Source organism: Frieseomelitta varia, unplaced genomic scaffold (assembly GCF_011392965.1).
Source record: "Frieseomelitta varia isolate USP_RPSP 00005682 unplaced genomic scaffold, Fvar_1.2 scaffold_909, whole genome shotgun sequence".
Lineage (NCBI taxonomy): Eukaryota > Metazoa > Arthropoda > Insecta > Hymenoptera > Apidae > Frieseomelitta > Frieseomelitta varia.
In genome coordinates, this window is record NW_025110711.1 from 51,367 (window position 1) to 70,352 (window position 18,986).

The 18,986-nt window shown below is 36.8% G+C and overlaps 1 protein-coding gene across 2 annotated transcripts in view; it reads right to left on the reverse strand.

Moving 5' to 3' along the window:
* The window catches only part of LOC122537417, a 157,839-nt gene that overhangs the window by 19,816 nt on the left and 119,037 nt on the right, over positions 1–18,986 (reverse strand). The window contains exon 4 of one of the 2 annotated variants that reach the window (XM_043670550.1): positions 8,714–9,339. The exons of the other annotated variant lie outside the window; for it this stretch is intronic. Coding sequence (XP_043526485.1) covers positions 9,290–9,339 — 50 coding nt within the window. The 3' untranslated portion in view covers positions 8,714–9,289. Of the gene's footprint in view, positions 1–8,713; positions 9,340–18,986 lie in introns of those variants that run through there. 2 annotated transcript variants of the gene reach the window in all.

Here is an 18,986-nt window from a genome sequence, read left to right on the forward strand (position 1 = left end):
GCTGAAGAGGCGAGCCCCACGCCATCAGTGGTCCCCCATAAACTCCGACGTGCATTCAACTAAATGGTTCTAAAGTGCTTTGAAAATACGAGCCCCCTACGAAAAGCGTCTCTCGCCGCCATGAAGGGTGTTCGCCCCCCCCTCCCCCCTCTTTCTCTCTCTCTCTCTCTCTCTCTCTCTCGTGCGCGCGCGCTCTACCAGCCGAAACCAAACGATATGGGTGGTTTCTCCGGAGAATAAAAATGCAGATTAGGATTAACAAACCGGGACGACGATTCTTGGCTTCCGTTGATTTACCGTCGTATAATTTTCATGGGCCGCGTAACGTGCTCGCACCAACGTAATTTCGCCCCCTCCTTTCTTCTCTCTTCTTTTCTCAGTTCGTTCTCGGCTCTGCGATACGCGTCCGTTGAGGTACGTTATTAGGATTATTTGCTTCCGTGTAATTTTCACCCGACCTCGGGATTAAATCAGGGACGAGGTTACCGTGGACGAGGAATTTTTTTAGAGGGGACTGTTCCCTCTTCTTTCGGGATTATCCCCAATTTTTGATCCGTGTGTTTGATCGAACTCTCGCGGCACGGAATGTGAGAGAGAGAGAGAGTTGGAGAAGTTGGGTTTGTACAGACTCTGAAACTTATTTCACGAACTGCGAGAACGCGGATCAGGAAGGACAGGATTAGTGTAACCATGTTGAAAGTTGCATTGTATCCACTTTGGAGAACATGTAGGGAAGTACAAACGAATATAGATATAGAGATTTTCATGAGAAATGTAGAAATCTTAAGAAATTGAAGAAACTTCAAAATTCAAACATTCACATCAAGAGAAAATTTCCAATTGTATTTGAAATGTTTCGTATTTGAACGTTGTTGTTTATTGTTGTAGACTTCTTCGACTTTTGCGTTAGATTTATTCAGAAAGCTTGGCTGAAATTACTCTATAGAATCCGGTCCTCGAACCCGTACGTGACGGAGAGTGGATTTCTTGTTTCTTTTTTTTTTTTTTTTTATCGAAGCCAGCGAGAAAAATTCGAGCGATGCGCGTGCGTGGGTAGAGAGACGTGTGTACCGCATTCACGCCGCTCCATTGATCTCGGGGAATCAAAGGGCGAACGGTCAGGTACAGCTGCCACGAAAAACGCGCATTACGATGATCGATCCTTCGATACTTCTTCAAAAATCCGTCAAGAACTGTCCTTCCGTTCCATATTTTCGAAACTGTTTACCCTCTGAACTATTCACGAAGCTTGCACGAAGAAGGTATTCTCGACAATCTGTTCAAATTGTCGTTGAGTTCCAACTTTCCCCCTGCCTCCAGAGGTATTCGTCTCGATACAGTTCAAATTGTACCCCACGTTCGATCTGTCGTTGATAATAAAACAACGAGCTCTCGCGATGCACAGACACTCGCAAATCGATCTTACGTTCGTTCAGAAGCTCGTGCAAAATCGCGAAGGTAGCCGCACGCCGGCTGAATGATTTTCGTCGTGGCTGTACGCCACACGTCCCTTTGCGAGAAGGTGTGACTATGTTTGAATACACTGTTGATTGGGCCATAAATGTGTCTCTCAACGTACAAACACTTTTTCTCTCTCTTTCTCTCTCGACGTCCGACTCGGGCACAGTCATTTTCTCTCGTTCGGGAGAACTTCGTGGCTCGAAGGCCACAAGACTACAGACCCATTTGATTGGTACCTCCCGGGATAACGCGGCGTGACGCAATTGAATTCTAGTTTGAATGATGGCCGTTGGACAATCCTGCTGTGGCGCGATCCACTCGAAAATTACACATTCCCCCCCACATTACTTTGCCCACAAACAGCGTTTTTTCTTCCTTCGTGCGTTGTATTATAATGTTTAATATTGGTACCATTGAATCATATAAGAATCTAAAGCCTTGTGTCCATTTGAGAGTTTACTCTCAAGCGTTGTATCCATTTGGGAGCAGCTTTGAGAATTTTCACTCTTTCGAGAGAGACCGAAATACTCTCCGAGAGCTTATCATCCGATAGAACTCTCAAAATCATGTCCATTTGAGAGTTCATCGTCTCTGGTCCTACTCACTGTGGTGTAGTTTACTTCGAAACACGAGTGTGATCATGTGACATCGCTATCAGGTGCAAAAAATGTGTGCTCTCATAGTTGCCGGTAATATTTTAAGAAAAAAGAAAAATCAGCATAAAAAGAAGAGTTCGATTATTTAAATTATTATATCATATTTAATATAATTAAATATTATATAATATTTATGTAATATTTATATTTATATATAATATTTAAATTGTTATATAATAATTTGAATTAATAATTATATAACTAAATATAATAAATTAACTATAATATTAACTTAATCATATAATTCAATATTGCATAATATAATTATTACATAATAATTTAAATTAAATATAATAAATTAACTATAATATTATATAATTAAATATTATATAATATTTTAAACTATAAGAAATTATAATATAAATAATTTCATAATTATTAATTATTACATTATTACATTATATATATTTCATAATTATTACATAATAATTTAAATTAATAGTTATATAATTAAATAAATTAATAAATTAACTATAATATTATATAATTAAATATTATATAATATAATTATTATAACTATATTATAACTATATTAATATAATAATTTAAACTATAAATAATTATATTATAACTATATTATATATAAATTTAAATTATAGAATTACAATTAAAAGGAATTAGTTCAATAATTTCACTTTTTGACCACACTTTTTTTTATTATTCATTATTCTGCTCGCACGAGAGAGTACTCTCAGGACTTTCGCCTCGAATTCTCGAGAGCAACTCTACGCGACACGTCGACTCTCAGATAGTTGAGCTCTTGGACAGCTACTCTCAGAACAGTGTCCATTTGCCAGAAATACTCTTGAGAGCAACTCGCGACAGTTTTACTCTCCAGTGGACACTTAGCTTAAGATAGGCTTTGTAACGTGATCGTAGACGTTTCTTGCGATTGTAAGACGTCTCGCTAGAGGGTTGAGTTAATCAAACGCAGAGGGTGGATCCAGAGTAGCACGATTGCAATTTCGTAGTTGAACGCGAGCCAAAGGCAGACACGCGGCGAATAATTGCGGTGAAACGTAGCGGGACAGCGACGACACCGAGTTCTCGGTGCCGGACGATTGCTCGGCAAATTCTTGGAACTGTCAACAATTCAGCAACGATGGGTGGTCCCTCGCGATACGTGCGGTCCGATGTGCATCGGTCGAAGGTCGTTACACCTCGCTACTGCGTCGTTCACCCTTGGAAAATGATCGTTTTTCAGGTGCGGGAAATTGGAAAATTAACCCCTTGCGCTGGCAACTGGTTCACAGACACGTGTACCCTATATGTATTATACAGTGATTCGTCTCTTTCTTTTTGAACTCGTCGAAATAATACCACTGGCAAAGTAAAAGACCGATTTTAATGAAATTTGGCATAAATGTAATTTTCCAAAAGATATTTGACAAGTTTTATTTCTTTTTTGTCGGCAATTGCCGATGTTAAAGGGGTGAATACCGTCAAAGTTGGAGACGCGAAACATGTTTTGTCAAATATCTCGGAAATGATTGAAAATACCTTGCATAAATCGATGATATTAGTGCTTTTTAACGACGAATTTAATTTTGCAAAAATACCTTCTGTTTAAATAATATATTAGAGAAACCATATATATATATATATATATACATATATATATATATATATATATATATATATATATATATATATATTCAAATACAAGTTAAAATGGATAAAATGGAATCTTGATTTTTGCATTGTAAAAAGATTCATTATTTTCAAATCTTTTTCACTGGACGCTCAGAGCAGTGTACAAATACGAATAACTAAACAAATATTTCACTTTTACGAATAGTGAAGAATTGTTAGTAACAGCGACAAAAATGTATAATATGTCGCAGATATGACGTGAGTAGAAATTATTCTGGGAGAAGAAATAATAAATTTATTATTTGTTTTTACCGTCTGGGTTGTGTTTAAATATATTTAAAACTGAGAAAATATTGCAACTTTCGGACAAAAAAATGGCGCAAGAGGTGGATGCACTCTTCACCTCTCTTTTTTTAACTCTGAAAGATCAAATCGTGCGATTTTTGAAAGAGTTTTGGAAAAAGACTGACAATGTCTTTCGTGTGACGAGCGAGCAAAGTGTAGCGCGAGGTCACGTGGTTCAAGGAAGGATAAAATTGGCGAAACGCAAGACTGGGCATACGTCACTGCGAGATATCGAACTTCCAAGAAGATCGTTCGTTTGACGGATCCAATTAAGCGAGACCACGGCGAGGTCATTAGCATTGATACCGAAATTCGTGTTCCAATCAAAAGGCATTCTTCGTGGCATTCGTGCTGAGGTCATCGCCGCGGCGCGCGGTCCAAGATTCACGATAATCCCGATCGCGATAAGTGAGCAGGCAAGAAGGAAGATCGATCGCAATAAACTCTCTTCTAATAAGGTCGAACCTTATTTTACAATCGATCAATCATCACGCCGAAAAGTTGCGCGAAACTTGAAAAAAAGAAAGAAAAGAATATGAGCATGAAGACAATGTGATGATGTCGTGAGATATGTGATTGTTTGGAGAGCAATTTCATTCTAAACGATATTGTCTTTATATAAATATTCTGAACAAACCAATATTAAATCATCGTTATTCAAATACTCATTTGGTGGGATTTTTGTTGTGATTATGTCGAAGCAAGTTTGAAGCAAATATAAAATATAATTAAAAATATAAAAAAATTCTTCGTAAAGAAATTACAGGATATTTAATAAAACTGATTTTCTTTCTTTAGAGTGTTACGAAAGTGTCCCATTTACTAAAGACCAGAGGAACTGCAGTTAAATATAAAATATAATTAAAAATATAAAAAAATTCTTCGTAAAAAAATTACAGGGTATTTAATAAAACTGATTTTCTTCCTTTAGAGTATTACGAAAGTATTTACTAAAGACTAGAGAAACTGCAGTTAAATATAAAATATAATTGAAAATATAAAAAATTCTCCCTAAAGAAATTACAGGATATTTAATAAAACTGATTTTCTTCCTTTAGAGTGTTACGAAAGTATCCCATTTACTAAAGACCAGAGGAACTGCAGTTAAATATAAAATATAATTAAAAATATAAAAAAATTCTTCGTAAAGAAATTACAGGGTATTTAATAAAACTGATTTTCTTCCTTTAGAGTATTACGAAAGTATTTACTAAAGACTAGAGAAACTGCAAATATAAAATATAATTGAAAATATAAAAAATTCTCCCTAAAGAAATTACAGGATATTTAATAAAACTAATTTTCTTCCTTTAGAGTGTTACGAAAGTGTCCTATTTAAATGTAGGTTCGAATTATTAATGTTTACCAATCTTTCCCCACAATCCTAACCTAAAATTTCCAAATCTATCTATCTAGAACTTCTTCTGCTACGTGCCAAGTGTCGGATCACGGTCGTGGGGTACGCGATCGCGTGTCGATGAACCTTCGAAATTAATTTCTCTATTCACCGCGTGTTGGGCGGCCGTGTATCAAGGTCGCGAGCTCATTAGCCATTGATAGGCCGCGTTCGTGGCCCAATCAAAGGGCATTCTTCGTGCGCGCATCGTTCGTGCTGACGTCAGGGCCCTTTCTCCTTTCGACGGAGCCCAGGAAAATCGAAATCTCTTCGGCGACGTGTGGCCGTGTGTGTCTCGTTCTTCAGCAAGGAGTGGAGAAACGATCGGTACGAGAGGAAAGTAAGGCTGAAGGAGGATGAAAGCACGAAGGAAGGAAGAAGAGGACGTGGAGGAACGGTGGTTGGGGAGAGCGTGGTCGAGGATCGAAGGAGGGAGAAGAAAGTCTCTCGAGGGCTCGTTCAGTGCGAGACTAGTTAGCACCTTCTCTTAAGTCCGAGGCGCGTTCTCGAATCAAGGCGCGCATTCTGCTTGAGCCGGGGCCCCGGCCAGACCCGGCTACAATGCCGCATTGTACTTAAATCAGATTCAATTTGGGCCCCATTGAAAATTACGCTTAATAAATTATTTGGGCAATTCATAAATCCGACTCGTGCGGTGCCTGACTGCTCGCCTCCGTTACCACTGTCCCGTCGTTACCTCTCCGCTTTCGAAACGGCGCAAAGCTCCTTTCCAAAGACCGTTTACTAATGGACCAACCTCTGGCCAACGTGTCCCAGGGACGTACCTACTCTATCTGCTCGCAGCCGTGATTTTCTAACCGAGTTTAGATGGATCAAAGGGACGAGTGTGTTGCCTGCGTACGAGCGATCGGACGGGAATTTTTTCTCTGTTTCTCTCTTTTTCTTTTTGGAGATTCTTTTCGAAGAAATTCGAAACGCGAGAGATAAGTAAATGTTTCAGCGTCGAAAGAAAATTGGAGATTAAAGACAACTGTGTTTCTAGTTGGAGAAATTTCGCCTGCGTTGTGACTCGCACGATCCAGCAAATACGAATGTTTGTTACGGACATTTTAATCTCTCTACGTGCAGCTACTATTTACAATGATGATCAAACTACGTCAGCGAGTATCACTGGTAGATTGCGGATTTTTATACAAATTCGTAGTTTTACGAACGCAGTTGAAAAGATCGAGCTTGAGTAGGAATTTATTTCACCATTGACTACTGAAAATATTGAAGTTTAAAATTTTGCGTAAATGCATAAAAATCGACAAATCTACGTCGTTAGATCATTCTAGGTATAAATTATACTTCTTATATTTAATTGATTATCACTTATCAACTTGTCAACTGTCATTATCCTCTACGCTACTCGTTCTTCCATCGTGTTCTGCATATAAATAAGCAAATCAGAAACGATAGTTTCCACAAATTGAAAATGTTCGAAGCCGTAGCGCGATCTAACCCTACGACGAATGCGGCCCTGAGGACGATTAAGCTCCGTAGCACCAGGTAAATACGCACGCGCTCTTACATACGCGCGGGCCATGATTATCGACCTGCACGTGTACGTCGTTTATACTACAAATTAGTAGGCGGTTATAAATGACACAGTATCCTCATTATCGTGCTGGCTTTATTACCGAGCGTCTCGCTCACGTTTGACCGACTGTCCGGCGAGTTTCTTCCGAGGATTCCGACCACGAAAAATTATCCACGATATATATATATATATATATATATATATATATATATATCTTTCTTTCTTTCTTCGGAGAGCAGTCTGTCACTGATTAATGCAACAAACGTATGTATATGTCTCGTTGCTCCGAATCTCGATCCCCTGATTTCCGCTCGATAATTATGCCTTCGATCCCAACACTCGCGACAGATCTACTAAAGTAGATAGTCGTTTGGTCGAGATATAGTCGATGGGACTTTTGGGACTAAAATCGATAAAAATCGCGATTTTGGAGAGTACGTTTGTAATGTAAATAAAATTGATCAGTTAATCAAGATATTAATTATTTATTCAGATATAACATAGTTTAAGATAAATATAATATAAAAAATATAATTTAATTAAAATGTTAATTTATTAATTAAGATAAGATCTTTTGGAACTAAAATCGCGATTTTGGAGAGTACGTTTGTAATGTAAATAAAATTTATCAGTTAATTAAGATATTAATTATTTATTCAGATATAATATAGTTTAAGATAAATATAATATAAGAAATATAATTTAATTAAAATGTTAATTTATTAATTAAGATATTAAAACTATCGTGACGCTGTGATATTTATTTCGCTCGTTCGAGTGTGCAGCGAAAGAAACTTATTTATCGCGAAGGTCGAGAGGTCCGCGCGAGGAAGGAAAAGAAAAAGGAGAGAAGCGAGAGGCGGGGATTTGGGAAAATAGGTAGGAAATTTACGGCTACGAGGAAACCCACGGGGGAAAGAAAAAGGTACCGGGAGTCCTTTTAACAACCCGCAAACAAGAGGCTGACACGTTCAAACAATCGGTGGACGAACCGACAAACCTATAATTAGCGTAGGATCCCTCGGATCTGAAATCTTTTTTGGCATTCGTTTTCTCGAGCAGCCGGCTCGCACCGCCGCGCCTCTTAGATCCCCTCGTTAGATCGTCATCTGCGAATGTTCGACGTGTCGGAGGGACTTCTGGCCCAGAGTCTCAGAAGTCACCGCGCGAAATTACCTCAGAACCATGAAGATCTGACCGCGTTTCGTCTTGCTTGAGGATTCTTTCATGGCCTCGAGCTCGCTTGCCATTCGTCGGAAACAAACCCGTGGTGCAAGTTGCTTCGAAATGGATCGAGACATATGTAGTACCATCGATTGAAAATTATTTGGATATATATTTCATTTTTTACTGCATTTTTATTTTGCACTCCCATTGGAAGTTTAATTCTTTAATATTTATTTTTGATATTATTTTGATAATTTAATTAATTATTTTTTAATATTATTTTAATAATTTCATGGTCACAAAAGATGCAATGAAATTTTTCCCGTTTTATACGAGCTTCAATTCATTCGAATGATTGAATTTTAGTTAAACCCCTTTTCTTACGATTTTCTTTCCAAAGTTCTTAGGTAAGCATCAATTATTACAACTGCAGCGTTACATTAGATGTAAAGCATTGAAACATTGTATGCGATTTCTACTTTTGGCAAATCTGGAAATTCTTTATCGTTTTTCCATAATTCGTAGAACTCGTTTTAAACTAATTTTAAATTCATTTATCTATTATACGAACCAAAAATTTGTAGCAGAGAAGAGAATCAGTGAACTTCTATTAAGTTCTTGTACTACTATTTGTCGCTTCAACTTCTACTGTGCCCCATGGATGTTGGTAAAAATTCTTTGTTTTAAAATTATTTCAATTATTCTAAAGTATTTGATAAAAATAGTCATTGATGGCCATCGTGACAAAAACAACAATAGTATTAATATTTAGTTCCTCCATATCTTAATTCCTGCATATGTTTTAATAACTACGTAGACATGTTCATTTTCTACACATAGTAAGTATATTAAACATTCTACGAAATTACTCTTAATATTGAGAATGTTCACTGATATTGGATCTGTGCAGGTATATTATACAAAATTTAAAAAAAAAAGATTTATCTTCAAATTCTGGATTCTGCGCAGAATGATTTTTGAAGTTAAAAAAGAAGATAACGAGAAGCTCTACTTCTGCGACACGATCACTTTTTTACAAGCGTTGCTCGTTCAATGAGTTTCCTTGTTATTGGATAAAACGAAGAACGTCGAAGAGCGCACGATTTACGAGATATCTCGCGGCTCATGTCAGAAATCTACTTTATCTTCGTGTGTTGTTGAAACCGCCAGTGCCAATTCTAAGAACAGAGAATGATATCGTGTTTACTACATCGTGCTACAAACTGTGCATAATTTAGCTCGCAGCGGCTGGATCGCGATGATGATATATCCGATAATTACAGACTAATGTGACACGTAATCAGTTGCAAATATATTACAATATATTTCACTCTTCTTGAATCTTCTAACTTCATTATCCATATCGACAGTTTCTCGACAACAATGTGATGAGCAACAAAAATATTCATTTGTTCTTTCTTTCTTTTTTTCAGTGAAATTTTTAGGAAACCGCGATCGTTCTAAATTCTATGCTTTCTCAACATGAAGTGTCTTGCGAAGCAACGATTAGCAAATTAATGAACGAAAGAAAATAACATAATAATAAAATAAAAAATAATAATAATAAAATTTAAAAAAGATAATAATATTAATAAAATATAAAAAAGATAATAATATTAATAAAATAAAAATAATAATAATAATAATAAAATTTAAAAAAGGTAATAATATTAATAAAATAAAAATAATAATAAAATAAAAATTAAAAATAATACTAGTAATAATAAAAAATAAAAATAATAATAAAATAAAAAATAAAACGAGAGTAGAGCGATATCCAGTTTTCAATAAAACATTCGTGAACGTAGCAATACTAAAGTCTTAAAGTCTTAAACGAGAGACCGCGAAATGCCAAGAAATAGAAACAGGAACGATAAATAATAACAGTATCCAGAAATTTCAATAATCTATTTCTCCAAACAAAATAACCTATATTATAAATATTATATATAACAAAATAACCAAAATTTTTATATTTGAGCGAAATTTCAAAGCAATCTACAAACAAAATTCTCACACTTTTCGATCTATCGCGGAGATGTGGACGATGAAGAATCGCGGACGTTTTGCGGAAAGATAGATCCCCTTGGAAATCCTCTGTCCCGAGGAAGAACGACGGTTATCGCAATCTGAACTACGCCACGTACAATTAGTTGAAAACAAGATAATCAAACGGGCAAACGACGTCGCTACACAACGACCACACCACCTGCGCACGCCGCTGTTCTTAGGTACTGAGAGCATACGTGAGCCGATATATATATATACGTACGTACTACATACATACATACATACATACATACATACATAAATACATATATATACACATACACACGTACATTCTCGTGCAGTGAAATTTACTTTACGCTCGTTGGTAATTAATTCGCCGCTCGCGGCAATTAAAATTATACGTTAATGATTTGCAAGAAGTTGTTTTGTTGCGGATGGACGAGCGGTAAAAGGCGTTATCTCTGTCAGCTTCTAATTATAGCGTCCGATTGCTCCGACACGCGGTGCGAAACAAATGAAGGAAGGATGATAAAGATCCTCCTTGTGTTCCTCTCTTTCGTCCCCTCTCCTATTTTCCTCGCAACTCTTCCAATTGCACGTAACAATTTACATACACGTATGGAACTATGCGTGACCGTACATGTACATACTTCGCGTAATTGTTCCCATAATTTTTCTATTTCTCACTGCCGTTAGTGGATTTTTCTTTACTTTCTCAAAGCTCTGTTTTTCTATGGTGCGCGTATGATATCGTTCGGTATTCGTCGTTCTTATCTCATTAATTATTATTAACAGTTGAAGGAACGATCGTCGTCTGGTAGAGTGCGCGCGTTGTCGAAAACCAAGCGTGCATTCGCCTTCGAGAGCCATCGAAATCTGGCGTGTTTCCCCGAGTGAAAAAAGGGTTAAGGTCACCCCCTTCTCTATCAGCACGAGGTTGCGCTCTTAATGCGCCGTTTGCGTCACACCAGCAATTAGTTCGCGTCAGAAATTCGTCAAGCCGATGATCTAGCCTTCGAACTCTGTTGTAATTCGTGTTATCGCGACAAGCTGTTACAGCTTCAACTCACTGATACAGCTTATTGTCCATTTTTCATCGCTCGGGAATATATTCAGCGAAATATTCCAATAAACAAACCGATTGGGAAACTATGAGAAATTGCATTGCACGTATGTACATACGTATGTGGCTATGCGCGTGTATCTCTCTCTTGGCTCTTCTTTCACTAAGATGATAAATCGTTCGTAAATGAACGATCTAATGGGAACGAATCGTTCGGGATATGTGTGTGTGTGTGTGTGTGTGTGTACGTGACGAGTGAAAACGCGATCTCGTTCCTCGTGACACGGACGAGCGAAAGAGGGGATCAGAAGAAACGCTCTCGGTCAAAAACGCTAGCACACAACGATAACTTTTTGATAACACGCCGTCGTAATTAGTCACTGCCAATTAACAGCTGCTCAAACGGAAAACAACTGGCCTCGTTAGCGATATGTTCGGTGAAGATTTCTCGTCCTCACCGGGGAAAATCTCGGCGCGTTACACGTTTTTCCAACTCGAGAATTTTCTATTTTCTCTCTTTCTCTCTCGCTCTCTCTGTTGCGAGATCGTGATAAAACGATTGTTACCTTTCAACTATTTCCTGCCTTTTATTTTCTACGAAATGAAACGAAAGGATCGCTTCGTTTTTTTTTTTTTTTTTTTTTTTTTTTCTGGAAAGGTATTTACATTCTGCTTTGAGAATTTGGTGCATTCGAAAGATTTTCATTTTATTTCGTATGTTGCCAGATATATTCGCGGATATTCGTGCGAATTTTTAGAAATATGATCAAAAGAATGGAACGTAGACGGAGAACAGTTTTACTAGATATTATTCTACTTTAGTTTTTAATTTTTTAACGTTTGAATTTCTTATAATCACGATGATATTTTTATCTGTAAAAGAATTTTTCGAAACTTATACATGATTCGGAGAACGCAAACGTAACAGAAACTGTTTACTACGTATACCTAAACCAAGGCAAACGACAGAAATTCGATTTATATAATATAAATGATCTGTAAACGCACCGATATAAAGAACGACACTTATGGTTAAAAATTGAAGATAAAACGACCTAGCAGAAGCCTATTCAACCGCGATAAAAAGGAAATTAAAATGGTAAATGAGAAAAAGGATTTAATCACAGAAAAATAATAATAATATTAATATTGTAAAACTAGTAAAATATCGGCGAATAATAAAAGTGCTAAGGAAACAAAACTGATTTGTGAAGAATATTACCGACGAATTTCTTTTTCTCTCGTTTTATTTTCATTTATCTCGAGGAGATGGAGGCAAAATAAAAAAAAGAAAAGAAGAAAAAAAGAAAGAAGTCACATCACTTCGTTGAAATTTGACCGATAAAACGATTGGACATGGCGCGACACGCGCGATTCCCCTAATCAACAGCGTGTAACGGCTTAATTAATAATTAGACGAACGATTCATAAATCAAGCAACTTTTTCCACAGCCACGAAATCGAATGTGAATGCCCAGGGAAACGTTATCTTCTGTGTAATTAACGCGATACACGCACGACTGCTGTAATACACACAAATGCGGAATGCTAATCAGCGTTCGCGAACGACCAAGAAAAGGAAAAAAATATAATTGGATCGCGCAGATAGGGCGAATGGTGCGGAGTAAATATTTCATAATTTCACAATCTGCCAAACATCCATAGACGAGCTACCATGGATTCTGTCCGTGCATTGTTTAATAACGTTTGTCACCGTCATTTACCAACATTCGATAGAAATTAAAATTATTCGATAGAAATTAAAATTATTCATAGCAGCCGAGAGTGGCTTACGGTTTCTGACGTTAAACGCTCGATAAAATTAATTACGTAATATATCGATTTCTTCGATCGAGCAAACGCAAACATCTTCAAACTTGGTGTAGAAATAAAATACTGTGACAACAAAACCGCTAAAATTCATGCGAACGAAATTTTGTAATTGTAGAGATTTTGTAGATTCATGATTTTTGGCTTTCTCTTTCTTTTTGGTCTCGATAAAACTCGAATTTGAAGGAAATAACCGTGATTTATAGAATTATCGCGAGTATCTAGATACGTAGCGATTATTTTACACAGATATCCCAGATAATTTCTCGAACGACATAAATATACAAAACCACGCTCGTGTTCGAATGTCTAACAAGCAGTGATTCTGTTCGTTAGTCTAACGTTTTAATTATTTTACACAGATATTCTAGATGTTATCACGCACAACATCAACGCATCCTTGTTCTTCCACAACCACGCGGAACGGCACGTGTTCATGCTGCAACAAATTCTTAACAACTATATATACTCTTTTGATAGCCTGACGAGAATTCGTGACAAATAGATTTCAACAATAGATTAACAATTCAATTCGTTAATCTACCGTTTTAACTATTTTACACAAATATTATAGACGTTAGCTCGAATAACACGAACACTTAAAGTATCCTTGTTTTTTCCAAAACCACTTGTGCTCATATTGCATCTTCCTAACAACCACCCTCTTTAGGGTAGTGACAAAAATTCGTAACAAATAATGACAGTATTCTTTAGTCTAACATTCAATAATGACTTTATTCGTTGACATAGCATTCTAATTACTTTACAGATATTCTAAACATTATTTCGAATAACACGAATACTTAAAATATCCTTATTTTTCCAAAATCACTCAACGAATTTCGAACTATTTCTTTGGTAATTCGACACGAATTCATAAGAAATAGCAACTCTTTTCATTAATCCAGCGTTTTAATTACTTTACACAAATATCATAGACATTATCTCGAATAATAAGGTATCCTTGTTCCAAAATCATTTGTGTTCGTATTGTAATAAATTTCTAACAACCCCCTTTGGTAATCTGACGCGAATTCGTAACGAACAGCGACTCCATTCGGTCAATCTAACGTTCTAATTACTTTACACGGGTATCCTGGACATTGTCTCGAGTAGCACGAAACGCATCCTTGTTTCCGAAACGCGTCGTAAATTATCCTCGTCCTTTCGAAACCCCCGCGGTACAGCTTGTGTATTCACGTTGCAACAAATTCCTAACGACTACCCTCCTCACTGATGATTTAACACGAACTCGTAACAAATAACGACCCTAGTTTTCATTAATTTAGCCAGAGGAAATTGTATTTCTTCCTCTCGGACCGCCACTCGGTCGCCGATCTCTAATTAGAAAAACTGGCGCCTCGTTCTCTCGCGGGGAAGAGAGCGGATATCGGTGTCGAATTCGAAACAATCGGACGCCGATGACTAATTGCCACGGGCACGGTCCATGCAAATTGCCGATCGGAAGAACAGGGCCGAGAAAAGTCTTGGCCGAAACGCGAGGAAAATTCGAGCAAACGAAAGAGAGGAAAAGAGAGGACCCAAAGGATAGCTGAAAAGACAAAAAGGAATTCGCGCCGCTCGTTTCACTCGAGAAACGCGGCTCTGCCACGCCCTGGCGACGTGTCGGCCTTCTCAGATGAAACTCGACCGTCTGCGGAACCCGAAATCCATCAACCCCTGGAAATGGAACGCAGTTTTTCCAAAGAGTTTGTCGCTTGCCTGCTGCAGTCACTGGAAAATGCAGTCAAAGTGAATCCTCGTCGAAGGATTTTTTTTCGACGACGATTATCGAAAGATAGGAGACGTGTCAACGTGTGTTAGCAAATTAAAAATCTGTGTAATTGTGCATTTATCGACAGGGTGGATCACCACATATTGCCATCTAGATTTACGTCATTATTATTACGCGTAGCAAAAAATGTTTCAGATCAAGTTGAATGGTTTCGAGAGGGGCATATTTTGATGATACTAGTTTTCTTGGACGGTGGACGTGTAGAGAGCATATGAAGGTCATTAGTGTATCAGTATGCAACACGACTAACATTAATGACAATTACTCGGTTTTGGAATTTTTCGTTTAACTTCATCCCACTACTAACGTGTTTGTTGCAAAGAACAGGAAATTTTAAATTAATTCACTGTAAATGACTAGAGTTGACGTCCGATGGTAGTCCATATCTAAGAATTTCTAGCGAGGTATAGGTATTTGGAAAGAAATTCCAAAGTTACGAGAAATGGAAATTTTGTTGAAAAGGGGGAAATTATTTCCGACAGATTAATTTTTTATTCTTAATCAGAATGATTTTCTGTTGTAATGTATATATGGACAGTGGGTATACCATTTGAAGTCGTAGAATTTTAGATTCGATGTTTCATAAATTAAATTAATTTTCGCAAAATACATATGCTTGATCTACTTGAAAGTATTCAACATTTAAGGATAATTAGAGAGAGTTCACAAGAAACGTGAAAGACAAGTTAGTAGGTACTGATCGATAGAACAGAGAAACGATCCTTCCCCTCTCGAATCTTTACTCGACCCCTTGGAATTCCTCCATTTGTCTCTCTAGAAGAAAGTCGGAGAACAATGGGCTCGAGGATCACCTGTCGATAAATCTTCGCCAAGGAGGAACTTGGAAAATTTGTGTTCGAAAGAAGATTCTCCAATCTAATAGTTTTCCCAATTTCGTGAAAGTTTCGTCATCGATCTTCACTGCGAGGAAGGTTCGATATTTTATCTGCTATAAATTAACATCTCGCGTTACGTTATAGGTACTGATTTTACTTTGCACTTTAAATTCTCCGTGATAGACAACAAAACGGAATTAAAGCCATTATTAAAGTAATTGAAATACTCGATCAATCTCAGCTTGGTTTCTATTAATTTATATAGAGCTAAAATCAAATGAAGAATGGATAATTTTCATCTTGACATAACTATAATTGATCAAAATGATTGACCAATTTATAATTTTCTATCACATGAAAATTTTGTATATTTATGACGGTATATATTTTTAGATACTCGAGTGACTTTTAACAAAATATATTAATAGAAGCTTGGGTTATTTATTATAGTAACTTTCTCTTGCATCTTGCATTTTAATTTCTTTGCTACAAATTATACTTTAATCGTCGGTAGTTCCAGCGTCAATGCCATTTTGTAACTGAATTTCGTGCTTTTCTTGACACTTATAATCTGACTTTGTACAAGAGATATGTTCGTACGAAAGAAGCACACGTTCGATAAGAAATCCATGTAATATCAAATTCGAAATTAAATATTCCGATGTTAGCCGTTATCGGGAATCGAGACGAGCAACGAGCAAACACGCATAACATATCGCGAAAGTAACGAGCCCCAATAAATCCGTATCGAGGCAGCTGTAATTAAGAAAGAGTCTCGAACTTTGACCGACGGTCGACACGCATCGTATCGTCACGCATGAGCGCACGCGATACGCCAGTAATCGGTGTCTATTTACCAACACTTTAAACCCGACACAATGAACGCATTCACGGATGCGCCAGCGGCGTTCAGGCCAAAGAGGGGAGGAACGTGGAAAATCGTATGGCAGTCAGGCTAAACGTATGAGATCTGGTTTACTTGTTGCCAATTGTATTCGATTTAACGCGGCGATCGGTTTACACGTTGAGCCCTTAACTGACGTCATTCGGCTATTTGGGTTACAATTATAATAATACAATTGTAATTGCAACAACTGATATTATTCGGTATTGCTTTAGGTTTGGAACTTTTATTAACAATCTAAGGGAGGGCGTAAAATACAAAGAAAAATTGTAATTTAACATTAAATTACCAGAGGTATCTATGATCCAATGGTAGATAATAATAGATTTAAGGATTTGTTCTAGTTTGTATGTACTAAGATTGTTGGATACTAACATTTCGTGAGTTTCAAAATTTTCATGGTTATTTTTATTTTTATTTTTTCAATTGGACCATATTCTTTTCATTCTCAAGACAAATTATCGTAAAGTATCTCCTTAACCATTAGGCTTAAGACCAATGTGGCTCGACACTTTTTTAGTTGGAATTTAATATTCTTTCGATTTGTGATGGAAAAAAAATATAAGGTCCAATTAATAAAAAAAAAAAAAAAAAACAGAAAAAATGACAAGAAGTTGATACATTCTGCCTCCCTTGAAACCATACAACTTTTGTATCGAACAATTTTTCACTATACGCATAATTCAACAATTAGTTTAGGTGTGCAAGTTACAGGTGAATCGTCCTGTACAATAATTCGAAGTGATAAAAATAAATAGAAAAATAAATCAAATTTTCCCTCGGTCGAACTCATCAATCGTCGCATACCGACAACACCGGTAGAACTCGAACACGTGTTCAAAGAGAGGAGTTCAACACCCCGAGACGACTAATTCACTGTAAACTTCCCGATTCGATCGTTTACGGATGATATTTACAGCGTCCTATCCGGAAACGTGACCGAGTGGTTCCTTAATCGCCGTCAATTTCATCGAAATCGCAGATGGGTGGCGACTGTCAACGATTGTGCGTCCTTAAATCAACGCACAATACGCGGGCCACCCTTCCTGACCGTTTGCACGGGCCATCGTCCATTGTAAGCCGCGACACGGTTGGCCGGTGTTCCGTGACTCGTTGATTAAAAGTGTAACGCTTAGAAATTACCAGGGACCCGGCGACTGGTGAACGCACGGCGCACGCGCTTCGGATAATCAACGTTAATTAGATTGGCTGGACGTTGTCTGATTTCACCGTAATCGAGTATATCTGTGTTCTCGGTCTCTCAACGATTCTCCGGTATTTCGATCGAGAGATGAAAGGGTTCTTCTCCTTGGTTTCTTGTTCTGCTCGCCTAGGCGAATCCGCGGTGGATGCCTTGAAACGAGGAAAATTCAACTATTGTGGATTTTTTATATGTTTAAATTTAAATGAATTGAACTGTATATATTTGATATTTGTATGTTGAGAAAGTTGAGGAAAAACAGTCGCGTAATATAGGTAGGTGTATAGATACGTTCAGAGCATGTTACGATCTTAAAAGAAACGAAATGACGACCTTGAGTTCTATTTTTGTAATATCGAAATTTGAATTTATACTTTCTCGCGAACACAAATTAGATTGTAAAACCGTCAATTTTTTTCACCATAGAAATTTTATAACTTGCATTTGTAGTGAACGTTTTCAACGATTTTCATGAAACACATAAATTTATATTTCCGGAATATTTTCAAGATTTTCAAATAGGTGACACAGTTTTCTAAATATGTATGTGATGGAAATTGAACCGATTTGGATTCAATAAAGGGTTGAAACACGATTAGAAATTATTGCATAGAAAGCGTCACTTCCCCGACTGTTTAAGATAATTTTATCACGCATTTTCATGCGAACTTTCGTGTCACGACACACTTAATCGTTCACACCCTGCACATAGACTGTAAACATAGACTATTCTGTTATTGAATAATTTTGAAAAAATTACGACCTTTGCGTACTCAGTTGCACAAAATTTTGGAGCATATTTTGCTTTTTGGATGGGACATGTATATCGTATATTTTTCTGAGAAATAAAAAAGTTAATTACCGTTGAAACATGTAAGGAAACATATTTAACGATGTTCATTTAGTTGAAAATGTCATCATTCCCTTGGAAATTCTAATATGTTTCAAAAAGGAATCTTTTCGTATATTTTTCTGTGAAACAGGAATATTATAATTTATAACTTTCACTTTTAAATATGACTTTGAATGAGTGTTAAATAATAATATCATAAATACAATTATTTCCTTGGAAATTCCAACAGGTCCCAAAATTTTATGCAAAAACACAGGCACATCTTATATTGTGCAATGACTAAATATATATTGAATAAAGACTCCTCTCAGATTAATAGCATAACCAAATATT